We start from the raw sequence: 26,933 nt of genomic DNA on the forward strand, positions 1-26,933 counted from the left end.
TTAAACAGACATTTTAACATAGGACCACATCTATTCTAATAAAAATATATCATGGGTTTACCGGTGGGAAAAAATAAAGGAAGGATGATGTTTCTGTTAATATATAACAGGATAAATCTTAAGTGATGTGTCCTTTTCCTCCTCCAACCAGTGTTGGTGATGTAATCAGAAGACAACAGACCAAAAAGTCTAGAATTAAAAAAATCTCTATAATGTTTAGAATACAATGTGGTGTATGTAGGATCTCCTAGCATTATCCTAGTGAAATCACTGACAGTATATTCATGGCTTCACACGTATTTTCTTTAGTTATTTTATTTAAAGCAGAGATATATAACAAAAAAGCAACAAAGCATAGTATGAACTAAATACAAGCTAGTCCATTAAGATTTTAATTAGGCTGATTTTTAATTGCTAATTAAGTTAGTAGTTCAAATATAAATCAGCGAAAGAAAGCTTCTTAGCTGACATTTGGATTTATTAATGATCGACAACTGATTTATGGTGAGAAATTGAATTTCCATCCCACTGATCCCCGATGTTTAAATGCCAATTTATTGCTTCGCCTTTAACTTAACCAAGTGTCTTTTGGCCCTCCAACTTGCCGTACAAAAACAAAGATGGCGTCTTCCGTAGACGTTCACGTCCGAATTTGTGGACAAGAAATTATAAAATATGATCTAGAAATTAAGGCTCTCGTTCAGGTAAGACCTGCCAACGTTTGTCGATTGATGTATATTTTCGTGTGCTGATGTTGGTCTTGGTTTTATTTTGGAGTAGACTCTGTGCATGCGTCACACAGCAGCTCTGAAAATTGAACAAACAAATTAAGCTAACGCTAACTTAGCTCGCTAACAGCTGATGGTTTTGTGAATGATTTAAGATGTGGAAGCAAAACTTCTACCGAAACATGCACCGCAAGTTGTTATTTAATGAGGAATATTAAAACACCACAGGGCGCAATAAACATACAGTTTATGTTCAGTTTAAACAGAGACTGTCAGAGGTAGAGACGTGGAGCGGGGTCCAAAAGTCAGGAAGAAAAAGAGACACGTCGAAAATCTGATCATTACATTTAAACTTGAAAAGAAGTTCTAACTTTTACAGTGACTTAGAAATGTAATCGATTTTGAACTTTTCACTAAGTGAGATTTCAAATTTAAGTAAATTTGTGGCATTGATCCTGTTCACTCCTTGTACAAAAGGTGACATCTACTTCATTTATATGCAATGAAGCAGCGTTCAAATTACACTGAAGTACATTTGACCTGCTCAGCCCAAGCATTTGGCCTCATTTCCTTTGTTTAACTAAACACAGCTTCAGCTGTTACAAATATGGCGAAATAGGCATCAGAATTAAGTGTCAAGTCAAATTGTTCTAAACTCAGAGGACTTTTTCAGCATCAAATCATAGATTGACTGATCAGGCAGACCAAAATTGTCCACACTGTTAGAAGATCAATACATCAAACAAGTTGACGGAGATATAGAAGGAAACTTCAGTGTGGATACAGAGTTAAATCAATAAAGAACCCAAAAGTCTCTACCCCCCCATACATTTTACATGGTCAATTCCACTAATTTCCTTAAATTGGATCTCTGCCTTAAAAAAGTAGTGCCGAACCTTAAATTAAATCTGTTCTTTTAAATCCTTAAATATTCTGATGATTTCAAGGTATACATGGATCACAGATTTAAGTATGATAATAAAGCTTTGGCAGCGTGATAGGCATTTCCTTTATTTTAATTTTCGCATTTAATACATAATGTTACTAGAAAATAAATGTAACATTTTAAATGATTTAAAATGTAGTTTTCCTCTTGATTTATAAGTAAACCACACAGTACATACATACAACTTAAACTAATGTTTTTAAAATATCAATAATTTATTTATACAAGGCTCCAAGAGGCCTGTGCTCCATTTGTATTCTCACAAAATAGTTCAAGTCAAATATTTTCCCTGAAATTGTAATTTGTTAGTTTTATTAGTTTTGACAGGTATTATGTTATACTGATTTTTTTATACTATATTCTGATTCTGATCAACCTTATATAATCATTAATACCTAACACCTAATTGTGTGTGTCTGTGCTTTACCTGCAGGACATCAGGGATTGCCCTGGACCTCAGTCTGCTCTCATGGAGCTCAACTCCGAGGTCAAAGAGAAGTTCAACAAGCTCAGGCTCAGAATACAGGTGATGTCAGCCTCAGCCACACACATGCAAACTACTTTGCATCTGACAAACTCCTGGACTGAAATCTGAACTGTTTTGTTGCCGTCATCAGGATCTGGAGCAGATGGCCCGAGAGCAAGACAAAGAGACAGACAGACAGGCCATCCAGGCAGAGACGGAAAACCACAGAAGGCAAATGTTGAGGTAAAAAAATTGCTAGTGTGACAGAATTATATTACTTTAGTATTTCAGTAGTTTACTGTGAGTCATCAAATAAGCTTTCTCAGTTGTAATCTCTTTATGTTGAGAGATGAAGTTCAGTATCAGTAGTATTAACTTTATTGAATTAATGATACGGTTTGTCGTGAATGGTTAGGTGGGTTAAGAGTTTATTTGAGTGAAGGTTTGTAGTTGTATTGTTACAATGCTCAGTTTCTGTAACAATTTCACTCATTAGTTCAGTTAAATTCTGGAGATGAGCTTCAAAACTTTTCTTTTTCTTCATTCTTTGACATAAACGTACATAAAACAGAATCAGACAAAATAGACCAGATGATAGGAAGAAAGCTAAAACACAGACTGCAGTTCTTCACATGGGTTTTTATTTTTCCTGCGGTTTCCAGTAACCAGACAGCATGGAGAAAGGCTAACCTGGCTTGTAAACTGGCCATAGACAACATGGAGAAAGACAAGCTGCTGCATGGGGGAGACAACCAGAGCACCAGACAGAGGTAAGTGCAGCTGAGTCAGTCAGCTTCATGCTGTGTTAGGGCAGGTATAACAGTTAGTATAACAGTTAGTTAGTTTAACAGCAAGTAAAAGTAAGCAACCCCTTCAGAACCATCTACATTTATGTAAAAGTTTATTTAAGATACGGTCACATGTTCAGCTAAGTTGCACAATCTATTGTAACTAATAACTTAAAAGAACATACTGAACTTATCATAAAAATACCAACAGTATGTATAAATAGCTAATGACTAAAGTGGAGACAGTGAGCAAACTTTGAGTCTATTGACATGAGATTAGAGGTGTAGTTTAGAGCAGCTTTGACTAAAATTTAGAGCGTCCACACCCTGAATTCCTGAATGTATTAATCTAATATTACAGCATTATGTCACAGTGACAACCAGCTGAAACTGCACCTTAACCTAGTAGAGATTCTGTGGAGTGACTGGAGTTTAAATATGTCTGAGATGAAGCAATTCTCTGAAGGAGATCATTGTGTAATGACAGAAATAGCTAGTTTTAGTTTATTTCTCCCAAGGGAAGTTCAACTATTTATTAAATCCAGAGATTCACTTACTTTTTTTAAAAACAGGACTTAGAGTGTTTGTGTACAGTCAAGAAGCACATGGTGTTCTCTGCGATTTAGATGAAGATCAGATTATATTTTATGGTCAATAAATGTAAAAAAACAAAAACTAAACTAATTTAGCTACATATTGTCATGCAGTCAATTAGTTCTGACCTGGTTTATAATCAGATTGTTTATTGTTAAGTTTTGTTTATATTTTTGCTAATTCACACACTAAATTAGCAAGGCTAGGCTATGGGTAATTCCAGTAAGTCAGTGTACCCATAGATGTGCAGACAACTTAAAAAAACAACTTGGAGCGCTGAATAAGAAGTTTGGGGCTAGAGTTAAGAGTGTTCTATGATTTCTAAGCTGAATTATATTTCTTCGGACTGGACATCAGAGACGTCTTTGTTTAGTGTTTGTCACGTCGAATCTAAAAATGTGTGTTTACAACTTCACCTTCTCCCTTTCACCCACTTACCTCACGCAGCATGTTTGAGTCATGTCACGTGCGCATGGGGTTCAGTTTGATTTCAACCTGCAGTAGTCAGATTACTTTTGTTTCATTTGACATTTAAGTTTAAAAAAAACTACAATCCACCAGACACCAAGGATCATATTGAGGCATCCTCTTCCAGTAATTATTATTCTTACGTTTTTTGATACATGCATTGACTTTGACATTGAGTTTCATCAGCACAGTGAAGTGTGACAACCTACAAAACAGAAAAGGATTTGCTAACCTGACCAATCACCTGTAAATCAGTCAACTCATACAGTGAAGGAAAACACAAAATTAATTTCACCAAGGTCTCGTAAGTTCATCAAATCAGGATTTTACAGTTGATTCTGTTTAGTTTTCCTTCCTGTGTGTCCCCTCTTTTTTCTTTTATTATTGCACGCTTTTCAAAACAAACCCTTAAATTACCACATTTGTTTTGTGTGTGTTCTCAGGAAGGTGACCAAAGAAAGCCTAGTGGAAACCAGTAGCAACATCACAGAGAGTCTGATGTCTATCAGCAGGATGATGGCTGAGCAGGTGAAGCAGAGTGAAGACTCCATCAGCACACTGGGTAACAACTTCTTTGTTCACCTAATTTACAATCCATTGAATGAATGTAACTTATATTTCCATCTCACCATCTCTTTTTTTCTTCCTTTGGAAACCTTTGATGCTGCTCTTCCTCCTCGACACAGCCACTTCCTCCAGGACGGTGCAAGAAACAAATGAGGAGTTCAAAAACATGACCGGAACCATCCACCTGGGGAGGAAGCTGATCCTCAAGTACAACCGACGGGAGCTGACGGACAAGTTGCTCATCTTCCTGGCACTCGCCCTCTTTTTCGCCACCGTCCTCTACATTCTCAAGAAACGTCTCTTCCCCTTTATTTAAGGAGCCAGCCGGTCAGTCGCCTGCTAATTCACACACACACCTGAAGAATGTTGTCTATGCAATTACTCTGCAGCAATGAGACTGGACTGCTGCACATAGTGAAAACATCTGATCAGCTCATAAAGAACTCCTTCAAGTGAAGTGAAAACAGCATTATACGTCAGTGATGGATTTAAAGCCTCAGCATGCTTCAAACCTGGTGGAACAAGGCATTTGACTCCCTCTTTAAAGGAAAAGGTTTTCATACTTGATCTTCTTTTGCTGATCTTTATAAGGATGCTGCAGCTTTTGGTCTCAATTCCACAGTGTACATTAGGACAATGCTGCACTTTATTCAGTCTTTTCTCAAAGGCATTAATGTTGTTGCATACAAGCGACACAAGTAGAAAAGAGTTTTAAAAGAAGTTCAGGTGTCGGCTGTTTTCGTAGGGGTGCACGCCTTTACCACAGGTTGCATGTCGCGGGGACTTTGAAGCACACTGAGGCTTTATTTCATTTGGCATTCAGAACTAGTCCGAGATAAAGACGGTGTTTTTGAAGTTGTTTGCGGGTTTACTTTGTGCCTTTCTTCCTTCCAATCACATCTTCAGACTACTGAGCCACACGTGATTACTTACTAGTCCTTTGAAGGATGTCTGCCATGTTGACTGTGTGAATGTTGAACAGAAAGTTTGTTTAAATAAAGTTGTTAATATAACATGTTGAGGGATTAGCTGTTGCCACAGACGATGTCAGAATACCTCACAGTGAACCGTCTTAATTAACACGCTTCTCTTCGTTCAGTGACGTCATTGTAGTTTTAATCTTAACATTGTTTACAAATGTATTTTTAGATTCATTTAAATAAAAACTTACAAAATATAGCTTGAAACCTGGGGTCTGTATGAAATGTTATTGTTGTAGAACATCAAAATACACATTTACTACATGTCATAACTGAAGAGTGCTTCCCTTCCTGCAGACGCCAACTGTCTACAAGACAATGTTTGATAGTATCAGCTATATGGCACATAATATAACAATCCTCATACACACAAAAACAGACTTAAATAGGTAGAATTCAGACTTCAGAGTTTTCAGCTGCACTTGAGCGAGACACAAATTCCCTGTATTGTTTTACTTGTATGTATGTGTGTCCATGCCTGTTGCTATGGGATACAACGGCTGTTTACTGTGATGATGTTGAAGTGAGGTAGATAACTGGTTTTCAACCTTGTACAAAATTAAAATGTAAAGAAAAAACATTAAAAGCACAAATATCTGACAGATTAAATACATTACATAGCATTGCTTTCACCAGCAATACTACACTGAATAAAACTAGTACTACTACCACTACTTTTACTCATTCTACTATATATCTCTATGAGTCCATATATACACACAATGTATATTTATTCAGTCAGTGATGAGTGCTTTGTCTGCACGGCTGCATGACTCACCCCCTTGTCTATGAAGCCGTAACATTGGTTTTCTGAAACACGTGGAGACCAGATTCAGTAGCGTTGTCGATCTGACTCTGAACATTCCTCTCATCTGGTTCATCTGCACTGGTTGGCTGCTGCAGGGGTTCCTGAGCAGTGACGGACCAGGGCACGGTGTGAGGTGGGGTTGTGGTGAACTGCGGCTTGTCCGATTGGCTGAGAGAACAGGCGCTGCTGAAGCTGCTGCACAGCGCCCCCCAGTGTTGCTCGCACTGCCCTCGCAGCCGCCGACTGACCCACGATCTGACCTTGTCTCCACACGTCAGCAGGAAGTTCACCAGCTCCACGTAAGGTCTAGTAGGACACAAAAAAACAAGAAAATGACCAGCTGTTTAGTGAACAGTGAGAGGATACTGAGTGAAAATGTGGAAACTCAAGTCTGAATCAGCCATAATACATTTAGTGAAAGACGCCTCCTGATGTGGTCACATGTTTAATTAATAGCAGTTTTACTAAAAAACCCACTAGAAAATGAAGCACAGCAGCAACCCAAGTAGAGGTCAGTCATAATCTCAGCAGACTGACTCAGTGTTGTCATCAATGGAACAGAATGTGTGTAAACTAAGCTAAGATAATACAAGATCCTGGTCCAGTCAAACCAAGTAAGTAAGTATGAGTGTGTTCTCTCACCCTGGAGGGAACATCAGGTGGAAGTGGACCAGGTTCACTATTGTTTCCATGTGGTCCTGTAGTGCCAGGCAAAGCCGGTGTTTGGAGTAGCAGTCCCTCTGGAGTGAGAACACCATCTCCTTGACCGCCGAGCACCTGCGGCTCACACAGCTGAACCGCTGCCGCAGTCCCAACGCCAGGCACCGCAACGCATCCTTCACAAACGATTTGCCCTGATAGGACGAGAGAAACACACACATAGATGGAATCAGTGAGAGATTTACGATGGTGTCATTAGTAAAGCTGCATGTACGGAGCACTCGGTGTCACATTTGGCCTCCAATGTGTGACAAATACTTGTTTTTGTCCTGTCTCGTGTCTCTCCACTGCACTGCTGGATAAAATACCTAATAATATCTTTAAACACTGGAGCCACAAGGTGTGCTCGAGCGTGGTCAGTTTCTGGAAAGCTTTAGCTTCAAACAGACCTTCTTTGTTCTGATATAGCAGATTTTAGTTAACATGCATACCAACATTAAGTTTGTTTATTGCAGCAAAAGATCTTTACTGAATATCATCCACTGTTCTGGTTCCCACTGGAGACGCATTAGACATGCATCATTCTCTCATGCACTTCTATTCTAGTAAAGTAGACAAGCTGTTCCCTCTCTTATTTCAGTTCCCGTCTCAGTTTGTTCTTTAGCCAGTGCCACACATAACTATACTGTGCCCCTTATACACCACACATTCCTCACAAATGACTGTAATGACTGAGGGGATTAAATGAAATTAAAACATGTATCCAAATGTCTTATCTAAATCTGCCCTAAGTTGGCGCTGAACACGGTTTCAGGGAGTCACTGCAAAAGAGGCCTAATGGAAAACAAATGACTTTTGAAAAGTGTTTTCTTTTCGTAAAATGAGATCTGCTGTGCCCCACCTGAGAGTCGTAGCGGCCAGCGTTGTGCAGCAGAGTGAGACAGATGTGGTGCAGCCCTTGGATTTCACAGGAGTTGTTGAAACACTGAAACATCCCGCAGCCAACATCCCCCGAACTCACCAGACAACTCTGTATCTCAGCTGGGAAATGGAGGGGGGGGGACACAGAAAAGAGAGGGAGAGAGCAAGATTAGAGACACCACAGAGGAAAATGTGTCTCCCAGATATGCATCAATGGAGTTACAGCTCATTTGGGAGTTCAAAGTTCACGTATGGGACCTTGATCCAGTTTGACTTTCAGATGAATTTAAATGATCTAATTATGGTGGCTACACTGTAGAGTAGAGGACAGCATGGATGGGGTCTGACCCAAAGGAGACAGTGAGCTCAACTGTTCAACATCAGTAAACAGACCCACCCTGCTTTCATATGGAATTAAACAATATTTGATTGAAGCCTGTGAAATAACAAACCCTGTTGGACCGTTGTCCTCGCAGCTCAGAGCCCATATTGTTCATCTGCAGGCTGCACCGCCCTGCTGCAAAGGAGGGAATGTGCTTTGACAGGAGCTGCGCATTGAATTACAGCCACCTACAGCGCAGGAGAGCAAACAGTGGGGCGCGCTCTGCTGCCCGGTCCGGGAAAGCGCACGGCCGGACATAGTTCAAAATGAAAGGCTGCAGAGAATGTAAACTATCGAGGGAGACTATTATTTTAACGCTGCAATGAAATACCCTCATATAGGTTACAAGATAAAAATAACAGCCAGTCCACACACAGGCCACAAGGAGCCCCTTAACCTTAAATCTGGACGGAAGGGAAAAGAAGTGGAGGTTTTGTGTCTGTTCAAAAGTAAAGACACGATCCAGCACCTGCCCAAAAACAAACTATGCGCACAGTTTGATGAAATGCAAACGGAATCCACCCTTTACCAAACCCAGTCCATATCAACAAGCCCTTTTATTCACAGGCTCTCAGGAGCTCTGCTGATGATAGATCCAGTATTTTCTAACAAGAACTGGTGACAAACAGTCGCATCCATACGCGTCTGGAGCCTCAAATTAAAACAAACAAACTAGAGCTTAATAGAGAGAGACACGCAGGTGAGACTCACCTGCGCCCTGCGGAGAGAGTCGTCTCCGGGCTTGTTTCTCCTGGACATCATGTGGATCCACCTGTTGACAAGCCAGGAGAAGAGTGAACAGGAAAAACACAGCGGACAAATTCCCCGACATGTCAGAGTGGCTGAAGATCAGTGCGCTGCTGTTTCTGTTCTTATTTATTTGTTCAGGATCTTGCAGCAGCAGCAGCAGTTGTGCAGCCTCGCACAGGACTTTCCACTTTACAGCATGTCCGCGGCATCGAGCCTGCAGAATATAAAGCTGGCGGAGAGCTGCGCGTTCACGACGGACTCAATGAAGGGAGCTTGTGTGTCCACCAATCACGGTGCAGCCGTGTGAACGCGCACGACACTGGAGCTAAAAGTTTATCATCGATGGGAGAAAAAAAAAAACCCAAAGTTTCTGTTTGGTTCAGTTTAAAGAACCACTGAATAATGGATGGAAGAGAGAAAGAGAGAGAATGAAGGTAACAAAAAGTCCTTCCTGTTCCTGAGCCTGTGGGGGTGAAGGTCAATCACTCAAGACACACACATTCAATTAACCCACCACTGTGTGTGTGTGTGTGTGTGTGTGTGTGTTAGCAGCTGCTTTCATGGCAGACGTGCCGTGAGGAACGTATCAGACTGAAAGAGGCTGAAGGGAGCAGGACTTGCAGGTTTTCCTAATTGTTAATTACTACATTTCTGAACTTTTCTGGAATTTCTTTTCCCCACATCGAGTCTGTTTAACATATAAATGAGACTATTGGTATGCAAAACACTCAACTTCCTAAGAAGGCACTGTTTTATAGAGGGGGTGTAATAAGTTGTAATTAGTGGTTTTAGTGAGGTTAAAAGCCATTTAAAGCATTAATGGGACAAATTGCAGTACTTATACTTTGAGTACTTTCTTAAATAAACAGGTACTAGTGTGCTTTTTACTCCACCACCTACATTTTATCTGACAGTTATATTGTTATTGTAAATATTAGATTTAAAATGATTTAATTAATGGTTCCATCAGTTTTAATGCTGAACATCCAAACACTCAAATTAAAGGATTTGCTGCTTTTCTTCATACTTAATTTACAATAAACTGAACCACTTTGACTTCTTAGTGTAGGTGAGTTAAGCGCCTTTTTATTTCTTCTTCACTGTGTAGTTGTTTGTGGGTGCATGTTTTGACTCAGAATGACCATGACCTCGTCCCTTGACATCCAACAGAGGGACGGGTCATGATCATGTCAGCGTCTCCATGTCTCCAGCAAAACAAATAACTCATACCTCTCACTCCTTGCTCCCCTGCCTCCTTGGGTTTATCTACACTGCATCCAAGAGGCCTCCTCTGAAAGTGGTTGAGAACAAGTGTGTGTGTTTGTGTGATAGAGGGAGGTCACGGTACAGTACGTCCATGCAGGGGCCCAGTTGGGAAAAATGTACTCTTAAGAGGACTAATCTTTGAATGTTTGGATGTCAGTTGGAGGACTTTTTTCTTAACCTTTCCTGCTCATTCCGCTTCAAAACAACAGCCCACAGCTTCCTTCACACGACCCCTGATACAATGACCCTTCTCCCTGACACCGAACACACTCACATGCACTGAACAGCACACTAATGCACAGGGACGCCACTGTGCAAACAGTTAACATTCAGGACCCTCTTGTCCTCTTGTCTCTCATATCGTCATGTTGTAAACATGCAACAGGTTTGCCTGTATATGTGCACAGACAGAGACACACACACAAGATAAATGCATTATAACAACTTTTGTGAACAAATATTTAGCGTAACCTTAGGGTTTATAAACCACTGTGGTCACAGTTCATTATTGTTTGCATGTCCAGATACAGAACTTTAAAACTTTCAAGGACGACACTGGTGGTTTATTATAGAATGCATTGTATTTTAAGTGTTGTTTCACACAAACTATGCACAGAAGGTTTAGTTTTGCTGAGATTTTGACATGTTTATATAAAAGAACCTGCTTTTAAAAAACTCCATAGCGTCATTTTAGCATCAGTTCCAATTAAAGTTATATGGAGGCTCTCTGACGTCATGTAAATGGACCTAAAGCTCTGTTAACAAATATACTTTTGGGCATTAAGAACAAGAATAAACACATTTTGTAAACATTACCCAATAATTAATTCCTTAAAGTATTCAGTATTTCATTAACTGATCTTAAAATGCAGAATTATTTATCATGTTAAAAGCACATCTGATACAATACTTACCACTGATACAGAAGGATGACTAGGATTTTTAACGGTGCAGACATATAGTATTCGCATTTGTCTTACTTATAGGTATGAAGACACTGGAGGGTATATTGCTTTCCCCTTTCACCCTTAGGCGGAAACAAAAACAATAATTAGTCAGGCCTTGAGAGTGCTAGGATTACTCCACAACCTCATCCATAAGCAAATTTATTTCCAGCACATAAAGCTATGTGCTGGAAATAAATATTTTAAAGACGTTTTTAAGCACCATGTATGCTGCTTGTCTGTTGAAGGTATATTTTACAATACAGGGTGAACACAAGATGGACTGTGCTTCCACTGTTAATGGCATGGTTTTTAGGTTTTATTATAGGAACACAATGTCAACAATGTTTAGTAAAGCAGATGCACACTACAATCAATACTAGACTGAACAAAATATATTTACATGTCTTTCAATTACTTAATTTGAGATCTTTTATGAAACTGCAATAAGTGCACAGTCATAGGAAACCTGCTGCTGACGTTTTACTGGAAAACCAAGCAGCAAACTGACTTTACCCCATCAGCCTGAATCAGAGTAAACAGTTATTGTTCTTAGCAGAAAATATCGATACAAACCAACACCCTGAGTGAAAAATATGCATTTCACAATGTTCAAAAATAAAAGTCCATCTGAAATCATCCACACAAAAAAGCGAGTGATGAAAAAGTTCAATAATCCTCCAGTTTTGTGCCATTTCTTTTAAAGGCATTTAAAGTCACTCGACATTGTTCAACTTCTTCAGCTGTGGCTTCATGCAGCACAGACAGACATTGAACATTTTGGCTGCAATATCACTCCTGACTCTAGTCTGTTAATTACAGATAGCAGGAATCAACTTTCTCCTTTTCATCGCCCACTTGCCTGTTGCCGCACCTTTCGAAAAGGCTAAGACAGCCCAGTGCTGACGAGTAGTTATACCTGTCGCAAAATACAGATTTCTGAACTGCATTTCTAAATCGTTCTTGAGCTTAGATTTACTTCAGGGGGTTTTAGGGCCTGAGGCAGACTGGGCCTCCTGTGGTTCTGTCTGCTCCAACAAAGCAGAATTAGAACTCAAAGCATTCTCCTCCTTCCTCTCCCCCGACAGAAAATCATGGATGGCAGTTTCTATGTGCGGCCGGAAAGTATGGTTCATTTTGGGGTCCACAACCTGAGTGATGATCCTGTCCACACCGGACTCAAGCATACCAGATCTGAAAATAATAAATAGGAATAAAATAAACACAAGAGTTATACATAAAAAACACAGTCTGGAGAAACAGGAGTGGGAAACTAACTAAAAAGTGTAACATTAAACATCTAAAGAAGCCCTTTAGATAGGCACCCTGACTGACTTTCAGTTTAAACATCATAGCAAACAAATGCTATAAAATCAATAACTGTAGATTATTTTTTTAACTAACATAATGATTATCTTTCCAGAAGCAAAGACATTTTTATTGTTAATTTAGCACTTTGACATTGATTCCTTTACAGAATGTATAATATATTATGTGTAATAAATCAAATCACAAAACTAAAGGTGACACTCACTGAACGACACTATGCCTCAGTCCGTTCCTCATCTGGTTCTTGTTGATGGATGGGTTCCAGTCCTGTGTGCTCAGGTGTGTCGTGACAAAATTGTCGACTTTCTGTCGTAGGTTCTGATAGGCAGGCTGACAGCAGTAACAGTGACAACAATCTAAACTTAGTTATTCTGTTGCATTGACATTTTTAGGCAGGACAAGGTCAGTTTACACATTTAATTCAATGTGCAAATAAACACATGCGGCATTATGAAACGAGCCTGTCTACAAATGCACAATATCTCTATTAACTTAAACACACACAGAAAAAAAAAACAAATTGTGCCATGTGCAAAAGTTTGGACAGTCAACATTTAGTTACTGCCATTTGGAAGATTTCACAAGCAAGCACTTTATTGCCAGCTGCCTCTGTTTTTGTTATGCTTATCCTGCAGATCAATCCAAACTGACATGTTTACTTTGTCTCACAAACTAAATGTTTAAGATCTACTGATTGATTTTCAGCCAAGTCAGAGATGACTGGAGATCAAGATTAGTAAGTACACCTCTTTAGTCTTGACTGACTGCAGACATCCAGAATTTGCTGGTGTTTTCTTTTCACTCTATTAGTGCAATACTTTCTGTAACCACTTTAGAAGAGTGAAAATATTTACAAGTCACAATGTGCAAATCTCTGACTTGATGATAAATTATGAGGTTTATGATATTTTTAATCAGATGGATTAAGAACTAGTTAATGAATTAAACACTGACTTACCATTTGCAGCACGTTTTTTTAACATTTAATATTAATTGTGAGGTTTTATTTGCACCTTTTCATTTAAAGAATCAACACAATATGTAATTTAGCTAGAAGTTGCTAAACATTTAAAGTTGCATGCAATACAACCTGAAAGCCCTATAGCGTAGCCTGATTTTTGTGGAAGCTACCAAAGCAAAAACAATAACAACACACCAACTTTATCCCAAAAGTATTAACAACAGCTTAACATGTAGTTATGCGACATCCTAACATTAGTTAGCTTCCAGCACGGCTTGCTAAAGTTGCACCAATCACTCAGCTGAATTAGCATTAGCCTCCTACCTTTGTATCAACGTCGGCCAGACAGTCCCGACGGAACTCGTCAAAAAGGCCCCGGTTCTTAAGGTGCTCCACAATCATACCGATCAGCTGTGGGTCTCCTGGAGGAAGATTGGCTGGATTCACGTTAACGTTAGCGCTTCCCTCCGCCATGTCAAACCGAAATCAAACGTGCTAGACGCTAACTGCTAGCTACATGTTAAGCTAATTAGCTGAGCTATGGCCGCGTACAAAAACATGCGTTCGATAAATACTCTATATAACCAATGGTGGGCGGAGTGATTATTCGTTACGCTGTGTGTAGCCTATGGCAGTCACTTAGTAAAAACGGTAGATACTATGACACAAACCGAGCGCTCCTTTACTGATGTCACGCATGCGTATTCCAGAGTTGACCTCGGAAGCACTTCGTTCAAGCGGTGTCGCGGACTGGCGAGTAACGAAAACCTGACGATAACAGACAGTAAATAACGTTATTTATAGGCTAACGTGCAAGTAAAACACTAGCTACATTATCACAACAAAGGAGCCGAGTTTGTTTTGTAAATAGGTGTTTAGGCGGAAAGAACGTGTTTCAATAACGCTCGCAGATTTTAGTTTGTCTGGACTACCCTTGTGGAAGGTAAAGCTAGCTACATGTGTTAGCTAACACTAAATAATAAAGTAGACTTGTAAGATCTAAGGCTCTGAAGCACATATCCTGTTTTCATTGTTACCACATGTGCCACAGTAACTTATCTTGATGTGAACTGAACCACAACAGCTCAGTGGCCACAGGCACAGATGTTAATTTATCATGTTAGCTAGCTCAGATGAAGCTGTCAGGTCTGAGAAATCCTGACAACAAGCTGGCTCTTCGAGGTCACAGTCAGTCAGTACTGTTGTCTCGCACACTGCCTCTCATCTGAGAGGTTTTTACTAAACATATCAGCAAAGAGAATCTATACTTAAATAAATAATAATATAGCTTTTGTACTTATTGCAGATGAGTCGTGAATCAGATGCCAACAAAGAGTTTGCGGAGCAATTGCGGCTGCAGGAACTCTATGGCCAGAGAAATGAGGACGGCTCTGACCCCTACACCTACACTGACCCAGAGGACGGGACTGTTTACGACTGGGACCATGACAAGAAGGCGTGGTTCCCTAAAGTATGATCCTTTCATTACTTCTATGTTTTTTGTTTTCTTACATCATAATTACTCTTAAAAATCTACCAATTCATGAGCTTCTACCTCTGTGTTACTTTGCTCTGCTTTAAGAACTGGGGTGATCACCACTGAGAATCATCTACTAATAATAACCTGAGCTTAACCAGACTCACAGTCCTTACCATTACTCCATTAGAGGCAGTTAAATTAATTTTATGTAACTTTAGGTGTCTTCTTGTATCCATCCCCTAACTTGCTTTTTAAAAACTTTTTCTAGCCAGGATACTGAATCACCAAAAACTGGACCTTGCAGACTTACTTTGAAGAGGTGTGGCAAAATAAAGATCAGAGTCAATTTCTGTGTTAATGTTAAGTAGGTTTGCTTTGTTTTTCTAGATAACAGAGGACTTCATGGCAGCCTACCAGGCTAACTATGGCTTCACTCCAGAGGGAGACAAAGGTGAGATAAAAGCTGCAGTTAGCAGCACAGACCCAGCAGCCCCCAAACCAGACAGCAAACCTTCAGCAGAGCCGAAACCTGGAGATGCTGTTCAGAATCCGAACCCAGAACAGCAAGAGAACCAAGCTAAAGAAGCCAAACAGAAAGGGGAGAAGAGGAAAGCAGAGCCAGGTAACGTGGCATCAAAAATCAGTGTAACAGTGTGACAAATAAAAAGAAACAATAAGTGGTATTAAAGCACTGTACTAACTGCATGTATGTTTCTACCTTTACCTTGTCTACAGTAGTGATTGTACAAATTCATTTATTAATTTTGTTTTCTCTTCTTTTTGCACGTAGGATGGTTTGAAATTGATGACAACAAAAACACAAACGTCTATGTTTCAGGTTGGTATTGCTAACATTTTTATTTTGTTTTTCTTATAAGTGGATGAGTCTGGTTATCCTCTTTCTTGTATTTCCTCTTCTTTCCTCAGGTCTGCCCCCTGACATCAGCAATGAAGAGTTTGTTGAAATGATGTCAAAGTGTGGCATTGTGATGCGGGATCCTATCACTGATGAGTACAAAATCAAACTCTATAAGGATAAAGACGGGAATCTGAAGGGAGACGGTCTCTGCTGCTATCTCAAGGTTAGACAGATCTTCTGCTTGCCCTATGTCTTTGTTTCTGCAAAGATCTATTTGCCAATTACATTCATAGCCATGAAACTGCCACTATCCACGAGAACTCAACTTGGGGAAATTAAATTTCTTTAATCTATTGTTACATTTATGGAAATCATGTTTCCTGCTTACGTGTCAGTTAATTAACAACTGGAGAAAAACAACTCTAACCTGGATAAATAAATGCATTTAAACACACTAAATGTCTGAACTGGTTGCATTACAACATCATGAACAACAGCCCTGTTAGCCACGTGGAACCAGACATATTTTCTCTGTTTGGCAATAAAAAACAGTTGTTGCACTGAAATAGATGACACAGTTGTGTAAAAACAAGCTGACAGGCAAACATCCCTGAAATATTATTGCCTTCTGTCTGACCAGCTGATCAGTGTAACTTTAGTAATAACTCTTATCTTTGTCTTGTGTCAGTTTTGGTTTTAAATATGCATTCTTCTTAGAAAGTTAGAAAGTTCTTCATTTCACTCCGGTTTTTGTTTTTCTGCAGAAAGAGTCGGTGGCATTGGCAATACGCCTGATTGACGATTCAGAGGTCAGAGGTTACAAGCTCCATGTGGAAGCAGCACGATTTGAGCTAAAGGGCCAGTATGATGCCAGCAAGAAGAAAAAGAAGAATAAAGATTATAAAAAGAAGCTACAGCAGCAACAGAAGTAAACTCAATTTCCCGTTCTTTGGTTAAAGTTCCCACTCTGTATGCAAGGATGAATTCCACACCCCAAAATGCTGTGCCAGCCATTGAGCTTTTGTTTTTCTTCTTTAAAATATTCCTGACGGTTGCATCTGTGTCTTTGTCTGTGTAGACAGCTCGACTGGAGGCCAGAGAAGCAAGGAGAGGCAAGGAAGAGGCATGAAAAAGTTGTCATCATTAGGAACATGTTCCACCCCAGTGACTTTGAGGTGAGGAGAACACCACATATGAACATCTACACACACACACACACACACAGTTCTTTGTGAGCATTAATCTTTGTGGTCCTTCGTAGGAAGATCCACTGGTGTTGAATGAATATCGCGAAGATCTGCGGACAGAGTGTGAGAAGTTTGGGGGGGTCAAGAAGGTCATCCTCTTTGATGTGAGTTAAACGTTATTGAGGCTTTATCAAAGTCATACAGTATTAGTATAGTTTGAACGTGATGTCAGTGGCATGAATAAAGTGTGATTGTATTTGTTGCAGAGGCACCCAGACGGCGTGGCATCAGTCGCGTTCAAGGAGCCTGAGCAAGCTGATGCATGCATTCAGTCGTTCAATGGTCGCTGGTTTGGAGGAAGGCAGTTGTCTGCTGAACTTTGGGATGGAACAACAGACTATCAGGTACACCAAATGCTAAATACAAGTCACAGATGTAGAGATTTATAGGGAACTGGGGATGATTAGTATATGAGACAGACGGTAGCTCAATCCTCTTTGCAAAGTTTGTATCCATACATAAACACTGAGATAGGGCAAAAATGAGGAGTAATCTCTTACATTATCTTTGATTCTGCTGCACAGATTTTAGATTTTTTGTTTTATATCCTGCATATAGAAAGTCCAGCAGTGTGGAGGAGTGCAATGCTAAATCCTTGCAGTGATATTTTTCAGTAAGAACCTGCATCTTCCATGTTAATTCTATTTGCGCAGGTGGAAGAGACGACCCGAGAGCGAGAGGAACGACTGAAGGGTTGGTCTACTTTCCTGGAGGGAGGCAATCAAGCTCAGCAGAACAACACCACCACCAAACCAGCAGACAGCAGCACTGACACAAAACCCACAGAACTTTCTAGCACCACAGAGCCAGAACAACCAAAAGGAAACAGAACCACAGCCCTCACAGGAACAGGACCAGGATGTGGACTCTACAGACAGCAGCCTGGCAGGAAGTGATGAAGAAGCCTAGATGCTTACATGCACATCTCATGGCAGTCAATGAGGACAGTTGTGCTTGAAGGTGAACTTCTACAGGACTCGAAGTTGTGCAGCAGAGGAGAAGAAAGAATTTGGACAGTTTGAGCTGTTTTGTAATGTAGAAAATAAAATTATGATTTTCAGCTCGGTTTTCATCATTTTGGTTTAAATTGTAATTAGACTTGCACCTGACAAGAGGATTTTCTCATCAATACACTGCTTTCCATTAACTGTTCTATTGTTCTAATTCACTCCTTACAATAGTGTATTTTAAATGTTAGGAATTCACTTTGATTTGTTATTTACAGTGTAGTTTAGGACAATATAGTATAGCATACCAATAACAGAGTTAGAACATAAATAGCAGCAACAAACTATCATGACTTTAAGTTTCAGCTTGATGTAAAAACATTTTTGTTGTTTTTTTCATACATCTGAACACATAAGATCATCCTGAATAAAATAAAAACAAATCAAGTAGTGCCATCAAACAGTACTACTCCATGCGGTGCTGCCCGAACTGCTAATAGAGCTAATAAAAGGAGACTGTTTATACTGGTGTAAAACAAAATAGAGACATGTATGTTATCTTCAGTTATGGGTAAATGACAAACGTAGCCAGTTCCCAGTGTAAGATTTAACACAGGGCACAGATTGAAAAAAAATAAATAAATAAAGGAAGGAATGAAAGAAATGTAAATTTTTACTGTGATTTCATCTTTGCTTAGACAGTTTTTATATATTTTTTTCTGATAGAATATGAAAAATAATATTTGCAGCCTTAGCTGACTACTGCTGTTTAAATACACACAACCATAAAAGTGACCTGTAACTAGAACCACTTATGGGTTATAAACCAGGTATGTTGGATAATATTAGTGTCACCTGTCGTATGATTTTTGTACCAAACCAACACTAGTGATGGATTCTGATGACATCACAACATTCTGAGTTATGACATCACACAGGACATTGGACTAAAGAAGTTGAGATAGTCAAAACCTGATGTTCAACAGAGACACAAATACACTCAACTACCACAAGAAGAATTACAATATTACTGTGTTTAAAGAACACAACTACTGTATAAACTGTCCAGTGTTGGTGCAACATCTTTGTTCAGTGGACATGGAGACGAAAGTCAACGCAGCAGGCGAGGTAAGATTTTCTGAACAAGAAACAGTTGGGAATTTTCCACCAGTACACCTACATTAGGCTGTCTTATGTTTTATTTCTGTCTTGAATTTACATTTAATTCAAGCTTCATGGTGGCTGTTTTGTGGGGTTTTTTCATTAATATTACAAACTTTAAGTTGTTTGCTGTCTCTAACTGTTGATAGATGTGTGTAAAATGCTCTTTGACAACAGATGTAAACGCTAAAGCAAATGCAGCTGTGAACTGTTTCTGTGGTTAGGATGGGACTACATATTTGTAATCTGTTCCATGTTTACTTGTGTCCTTCAGTCACTTGGACAAGTGAACCCAGAAGGTGCCGTCCAACAACACGGTACTCGCCTGAGACAAGCCCTCGTGAGCACCAAGAGGGAGAACAAGGTGCTGGCTGCAGAAAATGCTGCTCTGAAGGAGCAACTGGCCAAAAAGGAGCTCAGCTGGGAGCAAGAGAAAAGGAAGATGCTGGATGAGATAGACTCTTTGGTTTCTACTCTGTTCATGGCCAGAAACGACATGGACAGTCTGGTAAAGAAGCTGGAGTCTGCAAGAGACAAACAGAAAGTGTTTGACACAGAGCGCCAGAAGATGGACAAGAGTTTGAAAGACAAAGAGGAGGAAGTGGTCTCCTTGAAGGAACGTCTGCATTTACAGCAGATGGAGACGGAGAAGGCGGCAAAACAGTGGAAGGAAGAGTGCGACAAGGTGGACGAGATGAAGCATTCCCTCAACAAAACCGTCTCAGATCTTAATGCAGAGTGGGAAAGACGGTGGACTGTTAGAGAGGAGGAGGTGTCCTCTGAGATGAAACCTCTGCAGGAGGAATGTGAGACCATGAGCCACGTCATCCAGGACAAGGACGAGTTGATCGTCATGGCCAGGAATGAAATGATGGCACTGATGGAGAAACATCTGGAGACCCTGACGGAGCTGAGGACCACTGAGGAACAGAACCTCCAGAAGGAGAGGCAGTGGCAAAACATCTACGAATCTCTGGAGGATGATCTCAGGAGTGAGCGGGCGGAGAAGGAGGTGAGCCTTAAGAAAACAGAGGAGCTGCAGAAACAGAGCAGAGAGGCAGAGGAGAAGTGGCTCGACAAGGAGCAGGGCTGGATCCACAAGACCAACAAGGTGGAGGACGAGATCCAGCTCCTGATCCAGCAGAACATCGAGCTCCAGGTTCCAAAAATCAGTTTATCATCATGATTTAAATAATAACGTGTTTGATTCAGATTTGAAATGAAAAGTACATGTTGGATCTGACTTTTCAGGAACTCGCTTTAAAAAGTGACAAAGAGAAGGCGAAGATGAAAAAGGAGGAAAAGAAAGAGAAGAAGGAGGCAGAAAAGAGGCTGAGGAAGGAGACGAAAGAGAAGGAGGAGAGGGAGAAGAAGGAGAGGAAGAAAGAAAAGGAGCGAGAGAGGAAGAACAAGACAGGAAGAAGATCTGTTCTCTTTTTCTGACCTCTGACCTGTTCACCCTCTTACCTCCCCAACCCTAACCCTAACCCTCCCCCATCCTACCCTACCCTATCCGTCCTCATCCACTCGCCTCAACCCTCCCATCACCTCCTCTCTCCTCACCCTACCCCCTTTTACCCCATGATCCCCCTCCCTCTCTCCCCTCTACTCCCTCTTACCCCATGATCCCCCTCCCTCTCTCCCCTCTACTCCCTCTTACCCCATGATCCCCCTCCCTCTCTCCCCTCTACTCCCTCTTACCCCATGATCACCCTCCCTCTCTCCCCTCTACTCCCTCTTACCCCATGATCACCCTCCCTCTCTCCTCTCCTCTCTTCATCACCGTCCCATCCATCCATCTTTTCTCTTCACAAAACAAGTGAAGTTTGTTTGTTGTTTTGTTTTGTTTTTCTATTATTTTGCTCCATGTGATTTATTTTCTTCTTACAAATGTAAAATAAACTAAATAAATCACATCTTTCTGTTTTTATCTTCCTGAATATAAAGCTGTATTGTGGTGTAGTTACTGTACATTTAATCATTTGGTCGACACTTTTATCCAAAAGTAGACAGTAAATTCACATTTTAATTAAATATGTTTCACATATTTTCTTAATTTAACGTTCTGTAAACTGACAATGATCCTTTATTTTCACCTTAACATGACATAGAGTGTCTGCTGGTCTGATTTCACTGCAGCTCCTTTGTGTTAGAGTAACATTACCCTCCAGTGGTGAAGTTCAGCACTGCTGCAAAGTGTTCATATCAACAACTGAGTGGAAATGGACTAAAAGATTATACACATGAAATACTATTTGTAATTTCACTGATATAAAAGAATCTTGAAAAAATCATTAATATGCAAGAGGCTGATTGATGGAAACTGCATTTTTCAAAAACAACTTCAACATTTTCAAAAAGAAACACACAGAGCACAAAACTGGTTTGGTTAAAATAATCTAGGAATGAGGTCAGGTTTACATGACAGGAAGGGGAAACACACAATATGACACATGGTGTAAAGACGTAGTAGCCTCACAGGTGATTTAGCAGTTTTCTTATTTCATATTAATCAAGTGAAGTGAATATATTCATATTTAATCCCGATTCTGTCCATCAATCTTAAATTATCAATCTTAATAATTAAATTATTAGTCATGATGAGAAAGCACGTGAATTTAAATGTCACTATAATCAAAATACAAAGTCAACTATTTAAATTCAAATGTGTGATATCAGCACATGTTTGATATTTGGTTTCAGCTGCACAGTTCACTTAGGACAATTCATGTCAAATCTAATGGACTTTTCACACTGATCACCACATATAAACAGTTTTTCCACCGTCTAATCGTAGCAAGTGACATATTATCAATTATTTTAGTAAACCACCAATAAAAGAAAGTGTGAATCATCTGCACTTTACTGCTCCTCACCACTAGAGAGCACTGTGATCCTGCTGTTGCCTCTAGTAGTTGTTAAAACCTGTTTGATAAACATTGGATGTTATAGTTCTGTCCCATTAATCTGACATTTTAAGCAGGTGGTATTTTATTAACTTACAAAATACTTTAAAACTTGACAAACGTCTGATGTTTGATGTTTTTCTGACTTGTGATTATGATAGAACAGTAAATTCACTTAGATGGACATTGGTTAAAGCAGTCATTAAATATGACCTGCAGATGGTAGTGGAAAGTAAAGTAGCTCAAATACTTAGTAAGTACAATTGTACTTGTAAGTACTTCAGTGTATTTATAGTACTTAATTCTACAGAAATATTGCAGTTTTCTTTGTCACCTCTTACTTAGCAGTTTATATTATTAATAATATGAAATTCTGATTGTTATACATCAATCTAATCTGCAGAATACTGGTACTACTACTGTACTACGTTATATACTTAGTATTTTCTTTAACTGCTTGTGCTGCTGCAGCTTTGATCAGATCTCCCTTGTAAAAAAGATCCGTAATCCCAGATGTACAAACCAGGAGAAATAACTCCTTAAGACACTCAGAAACAGTGTAATGTACAAATGGGTGTATGTTGAACAGAGAGTTCAGTCAGGCCAAGAACACAATACTTTATTCTGAACACTGTGTTCTCGGTTTTCCAATAAAAAAAAGGTAATGCAGCAACATTGTGTGAGTCAACAAGGGGGTGCAGACAGAGAAAGATATGGGATAGGAACAGTGACAGAGGAGGAAATGGACAGAGCATGTGAAGGGAGGGCCTGTTTGTGTGTGTGTGTGTGTGCTCGGTTCCCTGGAGTCCACCCTGCAGATCGCTTGGGAAAAAGACCTCTAGGTCTGCCTGAGGTCTGACTTGAAGCCAAGAAAAGCAAGACTAAAATAGAGGGAGAGAGAGAGAAGGAGAGAGAGAGAGAGAGGGAGACTTTAAACCTGAGAATCAAAGATGTGGGCATGGATGGAGAAAGAGAGAGAGACAGAGAAGATGGAGAGGGCATGAGAGGAAGGAGGAGCCAAAGAGTTGAAGAAAGAGTGTGGACAAAGAGCTTTGTATCTGTGGAGAAATGTATGGAAAATAAAAACATTCACATGGTCTCTCTCTCTCTCTCTCTCTCTCTCTCTCTCTCTCTCTCTCTCTCACACACACACACACACTGATGATTGGAACCATATGCCGACAGCGGAGGGAATAATGGGAAACTGTGAAATGTTTGATTTGTTTTCCCTCTTTGTTGAGTTGGGATCAAGAGTGGGAGAGATGGCGGGGGTGGAAGGCGTCCGTAACCATAGATGATGATCAGCCATGGGAAATTCCACTGAGTAGATGTGTCCCTGCACTACACAGACAGGTCCACTCAATTAGCTGCACACACTTGGGGGGCTTCTACTGTGTGAACTAGGAACCTGAGCACTGGGCAGGCCTAAAAGTCAGTACTGTGCCACTGCTGATCAGTCAAGTTCCCTGTATCTCTCTCTCTTTCCCACACACACATAGAAATAACACACTTTTTACAGTTCCTGTGCAGCAGACCCCAAAGCATCTGCTTTTTTAATGACCAGATCCAAATAACCATTTAACACAACACAGAGACAATAACACAGCACCTGTGTATTTGGCATCGGCAAGGACAAAGACGTTTCAAGGACACACAAGGCAAACGTAGCTGCTTCTGCCAAAGGAAACCACACGTTCCATAGACAATCAAAATAAGAGCACAGGACAGGCATCTCACAATCACGTCTGAGGAGGTAGAACAAGCTGAGGACAAGAACCTGCACATGACAGCACACATGCTTTAGAGGCAAATACGTGTGTTTCAGAGATTGACAGGCAGGAAGTTTTGGCCAGGTCCACTTGTTCGTATTGGCAGAAAAATGCACAGAGGGGAAAAAATGGAGGAGGAGGGAGAAGCGAGTGGGAGACAGATACGACAGCAGGAGGTGAAGGGAAAGTGAAGCAGATTTTCTGCAGATGCTCCAGTCACGTGGGAAAATAGCATAAAACTGATCTCTAGTGGAAATGGGTGTGTTCACATTGGTGTGTGGGTTTAAGAAATTAAACAAAGTTTGACCAGCTGAAGGGAGCAGCAGCAGCTTAATGGCAACAAGTCCTTTCATGTAAAGGGTCTGTATATTTTATAATGCATCTAACACGCAAGGCAGTCTGGTCTCTTCAGTTTCACCTTGTAGAAACATTTTAATGAGGGAAACACTGGTTAAAAGTTAAAGCTACTACTTTATTATAATAAGGCAACCTTCCACCTTTAGTTTTGGTTAAATAATGTCCACTTGCTTAATGTTGGGAGTGATGATGGTCATTAAAAACATGGTTGTTGATGGTAGGAAACCTGTGCTCTTCCAACAAAGTCACATTTTATGGATCCAGACTTCCTTTGCTCTGAAATAACAATAAAACCTGATTTCCTTCTTCGCTCTCAACTGATGCTGAAGCTTTGTCACCTCAACGTCAAAATGTGCTGAAGTGGCTGATTTTGTAATTTGTCTTGGAAGGACAGTCTCCGGTGTTTTTTTCTTTGGCCCAAAACAGCGAAAAACTGACACTGAAAGCTGCGAGAGTGAATCAAAACAGCAAAATGGCCTGGTCTGAAAATCAAAGCAGTGACATGAAGGACACAGTAAAGCTCTGTAAAGCTCAGGGGAACTGCACAGCACTATTCTCTGTGGGTTCATCACGATCACTGGCCCCTTTCACATGAAAGCAGCCATGCAATCCAGTGTTAATGTATTAATTTTGAATATAGCAGCTTTAAGGTCTAAATCAGTTTTCCTGATGGCACTTTGCACATCAAAATAAAAAGGCTCTTACTCACAATCAGTGAGTGATAGATTGCCTTGATCAAGTTAATATTTTATGGAGGTGTATTTTCAAACCTTATTAAAATCCATGGCAAGACACATAAAAGTAAAACTACACTACTGTTTAAAAGTTTGGGGTCACTAGCACAGCTGTGCTAGTATGTTTGCAAAATGATTTTCTAATGATCAATTAGCTGTTTAGATGAATAATCTTACATTAGCAAACAAAACGTGCCATTGGAACATGGGAATAGCGTTGGTTGGCTGTTTACAACAAATTTAGCCAAATCTGAACCAGAGCTGCAGGAATTTGTCTGGATGCGTCCATGACCATTAATTTCAGCCAAGACAACAGCCATGTGAATGTTGTTGTAACATATAACAGAGTCATAAACACATCCCTCTCCTGCTATGTGCTGTGTTCTCCCATGGGAAAACTGGTGCTGTATCCTGTGCATCTGATGATGTGTTCTCCGTTTTCACAGAAACTATGACAGTAACACAAACAGTTTCTGCCACTTAACAGGACATTGCATCAGCTGCATTAACCCCGTGTAGACAAACCCTAACCTCCACCAAAAACCATATTATTTAATGGTTAAACTTATAGGCACAAGAATTTTTTGTCTTTAAATGTGCAGGAAGTTCCCATTATGTGATTCAAATCACACAATCTGCACACATACTGTAAGCAAATACTTTTACACGGACGAGACATTTTTTGCAAAGCATGAATAATCACAGTTTATAGATTTCCTTTGGGCCCATCCATTTGTTTTTCTTGCCCCTGGTCTTAAACCACAACCAATAACATTCATTTACAAGCTGCATGTTCCACAAACCGAATGGGCCCTTTTCTAATTAATATTTTCCTCATCAAGTCAGTATTAAATACAGCCAGAGAGCTAATCCAAGAGCTGTAACCCATTGGCATTGGATATTTGAGAACTACAACAGTGTCTCTGTTTCTCCTGTGAGTTGGAACCATAACTCTGACTCTCATTATGTCTCCTCTGCTTTAACACTGCGCCTCAGGCCCTCCGTTGTTATTTTAAATCTTTGCTAATTGTTGGACTTTGGCTTGGTTCCTTTCCATCACCTTATGAAATCCAGTTCATGCAGTTGATGTGTATTGTGTTCTCTGTGTGTGTGTGAATTTTACTGGTGATATCAATGTATTCAGGGCATGCTTGTGTAAATAGAGTGAAGTCACATGCAAGGATCGTTTCCACTTTCCCTTACATGAATAATATTATTGTAAACTATCTGTGACCTAACCCTTTCAGCTATAACTTTTCTGCTGAATAAAAACACATGTGGCTGGTTTGAGGAGGGCTGCCTGCCAATCGAAAGCTGGGTTACTGATTGATGACATCACGGCTTATAAAATTGGAGTTTGTGCTGAATCTTAGCTTCTAGTCATGAAAACAATAGCATGGCTTTCCCCCATAAGAGTTTAGGTTTCATAACTGATAATTACATATGTGTTCATCTTCAGCTGGTTGTTCTTTTTTGTCAGTGCTGAACTCACCACAGTGTTTTGTGTGCATGTTATGCAAAAAGGACTTCTTCTACTCAAAATGCATGGAGCATGTGGGGAAATAAGGAAAGAGTGTGTTTGTGTGTGAAGTGATGGCGGTGGTGGGTGAGGGCCTGATTTCAAGGTCGGACAGGAAATGCCTGCGCAGATGGAACAGTAATGCGGACACACTGAGAACGGCACACAGGAAACAGTCTACTCTGCAGCTGTGTGTGTATTTATATGTATGCTTGTGATTAGCAGCAGCAGTTTGATCTATAGAATAGGCGATAGACTGGTGGAGGACTGGCTGCTGTGACCCTGCTGCAACCTCTAAAACAACTATTTACAGCATTAATCTTAAACACAACATTATTCGACACAACAGTATTCATTTGAAAAAAAAAAAAAGGAAAAAAAACTACTTGTTGTAGA

General features: G+C 40.1%; 3 protein-coding genes across 3 annotated transcripts; 2 read left to right on the forward strand and 1 right to left on the reverse strand.

The window, feature by feature from the left end:
• The first annotated feature begins 600 nt into the window (after positions 1–600).
• On the forward strand, positions 601–5,734 carry bnip1b (BCL2 interacting protein 1b). The gene is made up of 6 exons (XM_026371213.1): positions 601–704; positions 2,108–2,200; positions 2,292–2,383; positions 2,803–2,910; positions 4,434–4,552; positions 4,677–5,734. Exons 1-6 carry the CDS (start codon positions 621–623, stop codon positions 4,871–4,873), a joined length of 693 nt encoding a protein of 230 aa, XP_026226998.1. The 5' UTR covers positions 601–620; the 3' UTR covers positions 4,874–5,734.
• On the reverse strand, positions 4,835–14,186 carry LOC113168810. Its single transcript, XM_026369823.1, has 7 exons — positions 13,883–14,186; positions 12,803–12,927; positions 12,251–12,462; positions 9,020–9,316; positions 7,907–8,046; positions 6,988–7,199; positions 4,835–6,651 (listed from the first exon to the last, which is right to left on the reverse strand). The coding sequence occupies exons 1-7, from the start codon at positions 14,030–14,032 to the stop codon at positions 6,324–6,326; spliced, it is 1,464 nt and encodes a 487-aa protein (XP_026225608.1). The 5' UTR covers positions 14,033–14,186; the 3' UTR covers positions 4,835–6,323.
• A 93-nt stretch (positions 14,187–14,279) lies between these two features.
• Positions 14,280–18,204, forward strand: htatsf1 (HIV-1 Tat specific factor 1). Its single transcript, XM_026371212.1, is given in 11 exon segments — positions 14,280–14,501; positions 14,865–15,029; positions 15,426–15,660; positions 15,829–15,876; positions 15,966–16,120; positions 16,662–16,825; positions 16,976–17,072; positions 17,159–17,248; positions 17,351–17,488; positions 17,798–17,937; positions 17,939–18,204. Coding segments are annotated over 10 exon segments (1,347 nt in total). The 5' UTR covers positions 14,280–14,501; the 3' UTR covers positions 18,054–18,204.
• The last annotated feature ends 8,729 nt before the right edge of the window (positions 18,205–26,933 follow it).

Source organism: Anabas testudineus, chromosome 14, assembly GCF_900324465.2.
Source record: "Anabas testudineus chromosome 14, fAnaTes1.2, whole genome shotgun sequence".
Lineage (NCBI taxonomy): Eukaryota > Metazoa > Chordata > Actinopteri > Anabantiformes > Anabantidae > Anabas > Anabas testudineus.